This window comes from Oncorhynchus clarkii, unplaced genomic scaffold (assembly GCF_045791955.1).
Source record: "Oncorhynchus clarkii lewisi isolate Uvic-CL-2024 unplaced genomic scaffold, UVic_Ocla_1.0 unplaced_contig_464_pilon_pilon, whole genome shotgun sequence".
Classification (NCBI taxonomy): domain Eukaryota; kingdom Metazoa; phylum Chordata; class Actinopteri; order Salmoniformes; family Salmonidae; genus Oncorhynchus; species Oncorhynchus clarkii.
This window is the reverse complement of record NW_027257926.1, coordinates 130,001-142,500: the sequence shown is the minus strand read 5'-3', so window position 1 is coordinate 142,500 and position 12,500 is coordinate 130,001. Positions and strand designations below refer to the sequence as shown.

Sequence of the window (12,500 nt, the reverse complement as noted above, 5' to 3'; positions counted from 1 at the left end):
TGGTAGGTTACTGTAACAGTCTATAGAGAGAGACTGGTAGGTTACTATAACAGTCGATAGAGAGAGACTGGTAGGTTACTGTAACAGTCTATAGAGAGAGGGTCTGACTGGTAGGTTACTGTAGCAGTCTATAGAGAGAGGGTCTGACTGGTAGGTTACTGTAACAGTCTATAGAGAGAGACTGGTAGGTTACTGTAACAGTCTATAGAGAGAGACTGGTAGGTTACTATAACAGTCTATAGAGAGAGACTGGTAGGTTACTGTAACATTCTATAGAGAGAGACTGGTAGGATACTGTAACAGTCTATAGAGAGAGACTGGTAGGTTACTGTAACAGTCTATAGAGAGAGGGTCTGACTGGTAGGTTACTGTAACAGTCTATAGAGAGAGGGTCTGACTGGTAGGTTACTGTAACAGTCTATAGAGAGAGACTGGTAGGTTACTATAACAGTCTATAGAGAGAGACTGGTAGGTTACTGTAACATTCTATAGAGAGAGACTGGTAGGTTACTGTAACAGTCTATAGAGAGAGACTGGTAGGTTACTGTAACAGTCTATAGAGAGAGACTGGTAGGTTACTGTAACAGTCTATAGAGAGAGACTGGTAGGTTACTATAACAGTCTATAGAGAGAGACTGGTAGGTTACTGTAACAGTCTATAGAGAGAGACTGGTAGGTTACTGTAACAGCCTATAGAGAGAGGGTCTGACTGGTAGGTTACTGTAACAGTCTATAGAGAGAGACTGGTAGGTTACTGTAACAGTCTATAGAGAGAGAGATAGGGTCTGACTGGTAGGTTACTGTAACATTCTATAGAGAGAGACTGGTAGGTTACTGTAACAGTCTATATAGAGAGACTGGTAGGTTACTGTAACAGTCTATAGAGAGAGACTGGTAGGTTACTGTAACAGTCTATAGAGAGAGACTGGTAGGTTACTGTAACAGCCTATAGAGAGAGGGTCTGACTGGTAGGTTACTGTAACAGTCTATAGAGAGAGAGACTGGTAGGTTACTGTAACAGTCTATATAGAGAGACTGGTAGGTTACTGTAACAGCCTATAGAGAGAGACTGGTAGGTTACTGTAACAGTCTATAGAGAGAGACTGGTAGGTTACTGTAACAGCCTATAGAGAGAGGGTCTGACTGGTAGGTTACTGTAACAGTCTATAGAGAGAGACTGGTAGGTTACTGTAACAGTCTATAGAGAGAGAGGGTCTGACTGGTAGGTTACTATAACAGTCTATAGAGAGAGACTGGTAGGTTACTGTAACAGTCTATAGAGAGAGACTGGTAGGTTACTATAACAGTCTATAGAGAGAGACTGGTAGGTTACTGTAACAGTCTATAGAGAGAGACTGGTAGGTTACTGTAACAGTCTATAGAGAGAGACTGGTAGGTTACTGTAACAGTCTATAGAGAGAGACTGGTAGGTTACTGTAACAGTCTATAGAGAGAGGGTCTGACTGGTTGGTTACTGTAACAGTCTATAGAGAGAGGGTCTGACTGGTAGGTTACTGTAACAGTCTATAGAGAGGGGGTCTGACTGATAGGTTACTATAACAGTCTATAGAGAGAGACTGGTAGGTTACTGTAACAGTCTATAGAGAGAGACTGGTAGGTTACTGTAACAGTCTATAGAGAGAGACTGGTAGGTTACTGTAACAGTCTATAGAGAGAGACTGGTAGGTTACTGTAACAGTCTATAGAGAGAGACTGGTAGGTTACTGTAACAGTCTATAGAGAGAGACTGGTAGGTTACTGTAACAGTCTATAGAGAGAGACTGGTAGGTTACTGTAACAGTCTATAGAGAGAGACTGGTAGGTTACTGTAACAGTCTATAGAGAGAGACTGGTAGGTTACTGTAACAGTCTATAGAGAGAGACTGGTAGGTTACTGTAACAGTCGATAGAGAGAGACTGGTAGGTTACTGTAACAGTCGATAGAGAGAGACTGGTAGGTTACTGTAACAGTCTATAGAGAGAGACTGGTAGGTTACTGTAACAGTCGATAGAGAGAGGGGGGTTTCTGTCCTTGGTCTTTGTGGCCTTTACATTTACAATACCTGTTCTACAGGAAGGTTGAGGCTTGCTCTTTAGTATACTTCCTCTCCCTGTCAGTCCCGCTCTCTCTCTCTCCCTCCCTCCGTCTCCCTTTCACCCCCCCCTCTCCCCTCCCCTCTCTTATGAGTTATGGTAACAGGGAATCTCTTGGGAGCAAGCCATGACTGGCAGAGGGTTAGGTGTGTGTGTGTTTTAGTTCATTCTCTGACTGTGTTTTTGTCCAATTATACATACACTGTATAACTCTCTGTCTCTCTCTCTCTGTCTCTCTCTCTGTCTCCCCTCTCTGTCTCTCTCTCTGTCTCTCTCTCTGTCTCTCTCTCTGTCTCTCTCTCTGTCTCGCTCTCTGTCTCGCTCTCTGTCTCTCTCTGTCTCTCTGTCTCGCTCTCTGTCTCTCTCTGTCTCTTCTGATAGGACACATGTAGTAATGGAAGGGCGGTCTCCGTGGTAACATGATGTCTGTGGGACGCAGTATCATGGGACGGTGTGTGTCACGCTGTGTTTTTTGTGGGACCTGTCACCGTTATCACAGTGGTGGGGTGTTTAGGTCTGCGTTGAGGTGGTGAGAGAGGAGGAGTGTGTGGTGAAGGGTTTGCATTCTGTACTGGAAGTGGCCCTCCACACCTCTTGCTGAAGAGAAGAGAGAGAAGAACAAATGAACAATAAATAGTACATTCAGAAAGGTTTTTAGACCCCACATTCTGTTCCAAATGATTGATCTGATATTATATTGTTTATTTGTTAAACCTCCTGCTTTGGGCTGGATGTGTGAATGTGTAGATGCTACATGCAGAATCTATGAGTAGAACTACTGTGTTCTCTCAGTGTCACCCAAAATCTCTAGTTTGGAAAGCAACAGTTTATTTAAGATATACCATAGATCTAGCTACTAACATATTACCTCTTCCAGACTAGCTACTAACATATAATCTCTCCTCCCAGACTAGCTACCCTAGACCTAGCTACTAACATATGACCTCTCCTCCCAGACTAGCTACCATATATCTAGCTACCATATACCTAGCTACTAACATATGACCTCTCCTCCCAGACTAGCTACCATAAATCTAGCTACCATAGATCTAGCTACTAACATATTGCCTCTCCATTAGGGCTAGCTACCATAGATCTAGCTACTAACATATAATCTCTCCTCCCAGACTAGCTACCATAGATCTAGCTACCATAGATCTAGATACCATAGATCTAGCTACTAACATATTGCCTCTCCATTAGGGCTAGCTACCATAGATCTAGCTACTAACATATAATCTCTCCTCCCAGACTAGCTACCATAGATCTAGCCACCATAGATCTAGATACCATAGATCTAGCTACTAACATATTGCCTCTCCATTAGGACTAGCTACCATAGATCTAGCTACTAACATATAATCTCTCCTCCCAGACTAGCTACCATAGATCTAGCTACTAACATATTGCCTCTCCTTTCAGACTAGCTACCATAGATCTAGCTACCCTAGGCCTAGCTACTAACATATTACCTCTTCCATACTAGCTACCATAGACCTAGCTACTAACATATGACCTCTCCTCCCAGACTAGCTACCATATATCTAGCTACCATAGACCTAGCTACTAACATATGACCTCTCCTCCCAGGCTAGCTACCATAGATCTAGCTACCATAGATCTAGCTACCATAGATCTAGCTACTAACATATTACCTCTCCTTCCAGACTAGATACCATAGATCTAGCTACCATATATCTAGATACCATAGATCTAGCTACCATATATCTAGATACCATAGATCTAGCTACTAACATATTGCCTCTCCATTAGGACTAGCTACCATAGATCTAGATACCATAGACCTAGCTACTAACATATTACCTCTCCTTCCAGACTAGCTACCATAGATCTAGCTACCTTAGCTCTAGCTACCATAGATCTAGCTACGATAGATCTAGCTACTAACATATTACCTCTCCATTCAGACTAGCTACCATAGATCTAGCTACCATAGATCTAGCAACCAACATATTACATATCCTCCCAGACTAGCTACCATAGATCTAGCTACCATAGATCTAGCTACCAACATATGACTTCTCCTTCCAGACTAGCTACCATAGATCTAGCTACCATAGATCTAGCTACTAACATATTACCTCTCCTTCCAGACTAGCTACCATAGATCTAGCTACCATAGACCTAGCTACTAACATATTACCTCTCCTTCCAGACTAGCTACCATAGATCTAGCTACCTTAGCTCTAGCTACCATAGATCTAGCTACCATAGATCTAGCTACTAACATATGACCTCTCCTTCCAGACTAGCTACCATAGATCTAGCTACCATAGATCTAGCTACTAACATATTACCTCTCCTTCCAGACTAGCTACCATAGATCTAGCTACCATAGATCTAGCTGCCATAGATCTAGCTACCATAGACCTAGCTACTAACATATTACCTCTCCTTCCAGACTAGCTACCATAGATCTAGCTACCATAGATCTAGCTACCATAGATCTAGCTACCATAGACCTAGCTACTAACATATGACCTCTCCTTCCAGACTAGCTACCATAGATCTAGCTACCATAGATCTAGCTACCATAGACCTAGCTACTAACATATGACCTCTCCTTCCAGACTAGCTACCATAGACCTAGCTACTAACATATTACCTCTCCTTCCAGACTAGCTACCATAGATCTAGCTACCATAGATCTAGCTACCATAGATCTAGCTACCATAGATCTAGCTACCATAGACCTAGCTACCATAGATCTAGCTACCATAGATCTAGCTACCATAGATCTAGCTACCATAGACCTAGCTACTAACATATGACCTCTCCTCACAGGCTAGATACCATAGATCTAGCTACCATAGATCTAGCTACCATAGACCTAGCTACTAACATATGACCTCTCCTTTCAGACTAAATAAGTTGGACAAGCGAAAGAGAATTCTCTCTCTCTCTCTTCCTCCATCCTCCTCTGTCTTTCTTCTATAATTTGGGCCTGTTTTCTAGTTCCTGTTTGGGGCGTTGACACCAACGCTATTTGCAGCTATTGGTTCTATTGGTTGCTGCAGCTGTCCGTCAGGGACAGCAGGCGGGGCTTGGTATCTGCAGTGGTTCTATTGGTTGCTGCAGCTGTCCGTCAGGGACAGCAGGCGGGGCTTGGTTTCTGCAGTGGTTCTATTGGTTGCTGCAGCTGTCCGTCAGGGACAGCAGGCGGGGCTTGGTCTCTGCAGTGGTTCTTCCTCTTTAACCCCTTAGCAACCGGCCCTGTTCTGCCGGTTGCTAAGCAACAGAGGACCCTTTAACCAGACACTAGGTCTGTCTCACTACTTAGGAATGGTGTGTGTGTGTGTGTGTAGAGGTGTGTGTGTGTGTGTGTGTGTGTGTGTGTGTGTGTGTGTGTGTGTGTGTGTGTGTGTGTGTGTGTGTATGTGCATTACTATGTGTGTGTGTGTGTGTATGTGCATTACTTTGTGTGTGTGTGTGTGTGTGCATTACTATGTGTGTGTGTGTGTGCATTACTATGTGTGTGTGTGTGTGTGTGTGCATTACTATGTGTGTGTGCATTACTGTGTGTGTGTATGTGTGTGTGTGTGCATTACTATGTGTGTGTGCATTACTATGTGTGTGTGTGTGGTGAGTTAATCAGCAGCGATTTTTGTCAACCAAACCCCCAAAATGCTATTCTTCTTTTTCTCTCTCTCTCTCTTTCTGTCTTTCTGAAAGAGATGAAAATACAGACGATTCCTCCGCCCCCTCACACTGCCTCAATCCCAGCTGTGCCTCCCACACACACACACACACACACACACACACACACACACACACACACACACACACACACACACACACACAGTAATGCACATACACTGCACCATAGGGGAGAGAGAGAGAGAAAGTTATCTATTTCTCTCCTCCAGGGGAAGCGCTCTCTCTTTCTCTCCCTGTCTTTCTCTTCTCTCTTTCTCTTCTCTCTTTCTCCCACATCTTTCTCTTCTCTCTTTCTCCCACATCTTTCTCTTCTCTCTTTCTCCCACATCTTTCTCTTCTCTCTTTCTCCCACATCTTTCTCTTCTCTCTTTCTCCCACATCTTTCTCTTCTCTCTTTCTCCCACATCTTTCTCTTCTCTCTTTCTCCCACATCTTTCTCTTCTCTCTTTCTCCCACATCTTTCTCTTCTCTCTTTCTCCCACATCTTTCTCTTCTCTCTTTTCTCCCACATCTTTCTCTCCGTCTCTTTCTCCCACATCTTTCTCTTCTCTCTTTCTTTTTCTCCTTTCTTTCTCTCTTTCTCTCCGTCTCTCTCAGGAGAATCACCACACCGCTAGTCCTCACTGTCACAGTGTCACACAGAAGGGGTGTGTGGGTAATACAGGGCATACAGTTACATTTACCTTCTAAAATTAATTTTAAAAATTTTAAATTTTAAAAATTTTTAAATTTTAAAAAAACATTTCCTCATCAATCTACACACAATACCCCATAATGACAAAAGCAAAAATAGTTTTTTTTTTTTTTAAGTTTGCAAATGTATTAAAAATGTAAAACAGAAATACCTCATTTACATAAGTATTCCACCTCTTTGCTATGAGACTTGAAATGGATCTCAGGTGCGTCCTGTTTCCATTGATCATCCTTGAGATGTTTCTACAACTTGATTGGAGACCTCCTGTGGTATATTAAATTGATTGGACATGATTTGGAAAGGCACACACCTGTCTATATAAGGTCCCATTGTTGACAGTGCATGTCAGAGCAAAGACTAAGCCATTAGGTCGAAGGAATTGTCTGTAGAGCTCCGAGACAGGATTGTGTCGAGGCACAGATCTGGGGAAGGGTACCAAAACATTTCTGCAGCATTGAAGGTCCCCAAGAACACTGTGGTCTCCATTATTCTTAAATAAAATAAGTTTGGAACCACCAAGACTCTTCCTAGAGCTGGCCGCCCAGCCAAACTGAGCAATCAGGGGAGAAGGGCCTTGGTCAGGGAGGTGGCCAAGAACCCGATGGTCACTCTGACAGAGCTCCAGAGTTCCTCTGTGGAGATGGGAGAACCTTCCAGAAGGACAACAATCTCTGCAGCACTCCACCAATCAGGCCTTTCTGGTAGAGTGGCCAGACGGAAGCTCCTCCTCAGTAAAAGACACATGACAGCCTGCTTGGCACCTTAAGGACTGTCCGACCATGAGAAACCAGATTCTCTGGTCTGATGAAACCAAGATTGAACACTGTGGCCTGAATGCCAAGCGTCACAGCTGATGGAAACTTGGCACCATCCCTACGGTGAAGCATGGTGGTGGTACCATCCCTACGGTGAAGCATGGTGGTGGCGGCATCATGCTGTGAGGATATTTTTCAGCAGAAGGGACTGGGAGACTAGTCAGGATCAAGGGAACGATGAACAGAGCAAAGTACAGAGAGGTCCTTGATGAAAACCTGCTCCAGAGCTCTCATGATCTCAGACTGGGGTGACGGTTCAACTCCCAACAGGTCAACGACCTTAAGCACACAGCCAAGACAACGCAGGAGTGGCTTTGGGACAAGTCTCTGAATGTCCTTGAGTGGCCCAGCCAGAGCCCGGACTTGAACCCGATCGAACATCTCTGGAGACCTGAAAATAGCTGTGCAGCAACGCTCCCCATCCAACCTGACAGAGCTTGAGAGGATCTGCAGAGAAGAATGGGAGAAACTCCCCAAATACAGGTGTGCCAAGCTTGTAGCGTCAAACCCAAGAAGACTGAGTAAAGGGTCTGAATATTTATGCATACACATTTGCTAGAAACCTATTTTTGTTTTGTCATTATAGGGTATTGTGATGTCATTATGGGGTATTGTGATGTCATTATGGGGTATTGTGATGTCATTATGGGGTAATATGTGTCATTATGGGGTAATATGTGTAGATTGATGATGCGGGAAAAAAACATATTTTAATCCATTGTAGAATAAGGCTGTAAAGTAACAACGTGGAAAAAGGCAATGTATCTACAGTAGGATGTTCATTATAGAGACCTATAGAAGAGACTGTATATACAGTTGGATGTTCATTATAGAGACCTATAGAAGAGACTATCTACAGTAGGATGTTCATTATAGAGACCTATAGAAGAGACTGTATATACAGTTGGATGTTCATTATAGAGACCTTTAGAAGAGACTGTATCTACAGTAGGATGTTCATTATAGAGACCTATAGAAGAGACTGTATCTACAGTAGGATGTTCATTATATAGGACTATAGAAGAGACTGTATATATAGTAGGATGTTCATTATATAGGACCATAGAAGAGACTGTATCTACAGTAGGATGTTCATTATAGAGACCTATAGAAGAGACTGTATCTACAGTAGGATGTTCATTATAGAGACCTATAGAAGAGACTGTATCTACAGTAGGATGTTCATTATATAGGACTATAGAAGAGACTGTATCTACAGTAGGATGTTCATTATAGAGACCTATAGAAGAGACTGTATCTACAGTAGGATGTTCATTATAGAGACCTATAGAAGAGACTGTATCTACAGTAGGATGTTCATTACATAGGACTGTAGAAGAGACTGTATCTACAGTAGGATGTTCATTATAGAGACCTATAGAAGAGACTGTATCTACAGTAGGATGTTCATTATAGAGACCTATAGAAGAGACTGTATCTACAGTAGGGTGTTCATTATAGAGACCTATAGAAGAGACTATCTACAGTAGGATGTTCATTAAAGGGGACTGTAGGATAGACTATCTACAGTAGGATGTTCATTATAGAGACCTATAGAAGAGACTGTATCTACAGTAGGATGTTCATTATAGAGACCTATAGAGACCTATAGAAGAGACTGTATCTACAGTAGGATGTTCATTATAGAGACCTATAGAAGAGACTGTATCTACAGTAGGATGCTCATTATAGAGGACTGTAGGATAGACTATCTACAGTAGGATGTTCATTATAGAGACCTATAGAAGAGACTGTATCTACAGTAGGATGTTCATTATATAGGACTGTAGGATAGACTATCTACAGTAGGATGTTCATTATAGAGACCTATAGAAGAGACTGTATCTACAGTAGGATGTTCATTATATAGGACTGTAGGATAGACTATCTACAGTAGGATGTTCATTATAGAGACCTATAGAAGAGACTCTATCTACAGTAGGATGTTCATTATAGAGACCTATAGAAGAGACTGTATATACAGTAGGATGTTCATTATAGAGACCTATAGAAGAGACTGTATCTACAGTAGGATGTTTGTTATATAGGACTATAGAAGAGACTGTATCTACAGTAGGATGTTCATTATATAGGACTTTAGAAGAGACTGTATCTACTGTAGGATGTTCATTATAGAGACCTATAGAAGAGACTGTATCTACAGTAGGATGTTCATTATATAGGACTATAGAAGAGACTGTATATATAGTAGGATGTTCATTATAGAGACCTATAGAAGAGACTGTATCTACAGTAGGATGTTCGTTATATAGGACTATAGAAGAGACTGTATCTACAGTAGGATGTTCATTATAGAGACCTATAGAAGAGACTGTATCTACAGTAGGATGTTCATTATAGAGACCTATAGAAGAGACTGTATATACAGTAGGATGTTCGTTATATAGGACCATAGAAGAGACTGTATCTACAGTAGGATGTTCATTATATAGGACCATAGAAGAGACTGTATCTACAGTAGGATGTTCATTATAGAGACCTATAGAAGAGACTGTATATACAGTAGGATGTTCATTATAGAGACCTATAGAAGAGACTGTATCTACAGTAGGATGTTCATTATAGACACCTTTAGAAGAGACTGTATCTACAGTAGGATGTTCATTATAGAGACCTATAGAAGAGACTGTATATACAGTTGGATGTTCATTATAGAGACCTATAGAGACCTATAGAAGAGACTGTATCTACAGTAGGATGTTCATTATAGAGACCTATAGAAGAGACTGTATCTACAGTAGGATGTTCATTATAGAGACCTATAGAAGAGACTGTATCTACAGTAGGATGTTCATTATATAGGACTATAGAAGAGACTGTATATATAGTAGGATGTTCATTATAGAGACCTATAGAAGATACTGTATATATAGTAGGATGTTCATTATAGAGACCTATAGAGACCTATAGAAGAGACTGTATCTACAGTAGGATGTTCGTTATATAGGACTATAGAAGAGACTGTATCTACAGTAGGATGTTCATTATAGAGACCTATAGAAGAGACTGTATCTACAGTAGGATGTTCGTTATAGAGACCTATAGAAGACACTATATAAACGCTAGAAGGGATGTGATGAAGGATGAATGGAGAATCCAGGAAGAAGGTTACACCTGGTCCATGTTAGAGGAGGAGGAGGGAGAGGAGGAGGAGGAGGAGGGGGAGGAAGAGGAGGAGGAGGACTGAACGTCAGTTTAGTTGAGTAGAATAACATTATGTTGATCTAAAGGATGACACACACACACACACGCACCCTGCAGGCCCTGTTGGGCTCTCTCCGTGCCGCTAGGAACCATGGGTAGGCCCCACCAGTTGCCAGGAGCTTCCTGCATAGTTAATGAGTCTGAATAATAAATAATGTCAACCTGTCTGACCTCACACACACACACACACACACACACACACACACACACCTCTGTGATACCTTGTTGTGATGTATAACTGTGTTTAGGTGATGTGATCTACAGTCTTTGGTTACCGTAGTAATGTGAAATATTATAGAATGTTTGTCCTAACTCTCTCTCTCTGTCTGTCTCTCTCTCTGTCTCTCTCTTTCTCTCTCTGTCTCTCTCTGTCTCTCTCTGTCTCTCTGTCTGTCTCTCTCTGTCTCTCTCTGTCTCTCTCTATCTGTCTGTCGCTCTGTCTGTCTTTGTCTCTTCTGACTCTCTCTCTCTCTCTCTCTCTCTCTCTCTCTCTCTCTCTCTCTCTCTCTCTCTCTCTCTATCTCTGTGTCTCTCTCTCTCTCTCTGTCTCTCTCTCTCTCTCTCTCTGTGTCTCTCTCTCTCTCTCTGTCTCTCTCTCTCTCTCTCTCTCTGTCTCTCTCTCTCTCTCTCTCTCCGTCTCTCTCTCTCTCTCTCTCTCCGTCTCTCTCTCTCTCTCTCCGTCTCTCTCTCTCTCTCTCTCTCTCTCTCTCTCTCTCTCTCTCTCTCTCTCTGTCTCTCTCTCTTCCCCTCCCCAGTGTGTTGTTTCGTGGTCCATAAACGCTGTCATGAGTTCGTCACCTTCTCCTGTCCGGGGGCCGACAAGAATGCATCAGACGTAAGTACTACCTCTCTCTCCTTCTCTCTGTGTGTCTGTCATCCTGTTCAACTCGTAATGGTGATTCATCACTGATATCAACTCATATCCTTCCTCCCTCTCTCTCTCCATATCTCCCTTCCTCCCCCTCTCTCTCCATATCTCCCTTCCTCCCTCTCTCTCTCCATATCTCCCTGTCTGGACTGTTCGTATCACAGTAACTTCTTTAACCCCAGATGTCAGTCAGTCTCTCCATTGCGCCCCCCCTCTCTCCGGTACAGAGTCAATGTTGAGGCTATATACAGTGGGGCAAAAAAGTATTTTGTCAGACACCAATTGTGCAAGTTCTCCCACTTAAAAAGATGAGAGAGGCCTGTAATTTTCATCATAGGTACACTTCAACTATGACAGACAAAATGAGAAAAAAATCACATTGTAGGATTTTTTATGAATTTATTTGCAAATTATGGTGGAAAATAAGTATTTGGTCACCTACAAACAAGCAATATTTCTGGCTCTCACAGACCTGTAACTTCTTCTTTAAGAGGCTCCTCTGTCCTCCACTCGTTACCTGTATTAATGGCACCTGTTTGAACTTGTTATCAGTATAAAAGACACCTGTCCACAACCTCAAACAGTCACACTCCAAACTCCACTATGGCCAAGACCAAAGAGCTGTCAAAGGACACCAGAAACAAAATTGTAGACCTGCACCAGACTGGGAAGACTGAATCTGCAATAGGTAAGCAGCTTGGTTTGAAGAAATCAACTGTGGGAGCAATTATTGGGAAATGGAAGACATACAAGACCACTGATAATCTCCCTCCATCTGGGGCTCCACGCAAGATCTCACCCCGTGGGGTCAAAATTATCACAAGAACGGTGAGCAAAAATCCCAGAACCACTCAGGGGGACCTAGTGAATGACCTGCAGAGAGCTGGGACCAAAGTAACAAAGCCTACCATCAGTTACACACTACGCCGCCAGGGACTCAAATCCTGCAGTGCCAGACGTGTCCCCCTGCTTAAGCCAGTACATGTCCAGGCCCGTCTGAAGTTTGTTAGAGAGCATTTGGATGATCCAGAAGAAGATTGGGAGAATGTCATATGGTCAGATGAAACCAAAATATAACTTTTTGGTAAAAACTCAACTCGTCGTGTTTGGAGGACAAAGAATGCTG

The 12,500-nt window shown here is 42.5% G+C and overlaps 1 protein-coding gene across 1 annotated transcript in view; it reads left to right on the top strand.

Annotated features, from left to right (window-relative positions):
- LOC139393666 (protein kinase C beta type-like) overlaps positions 1-12,500 on the top strand; it is an 81,273-nt gene that overhangs the window by 14,293 nt on the left and 54,480 nt on the right. The window contains exon 3 of the mRNA XM_071142007.1: positions 11,262-11,341. Within this exon, the coding sequence (XP_070998108.1) occupies positions 11,262-11,341 (80 nt within the window). The remainder of the gene's footprint in view (positions 1-11,261; positions 11,342-12,500) is intronic.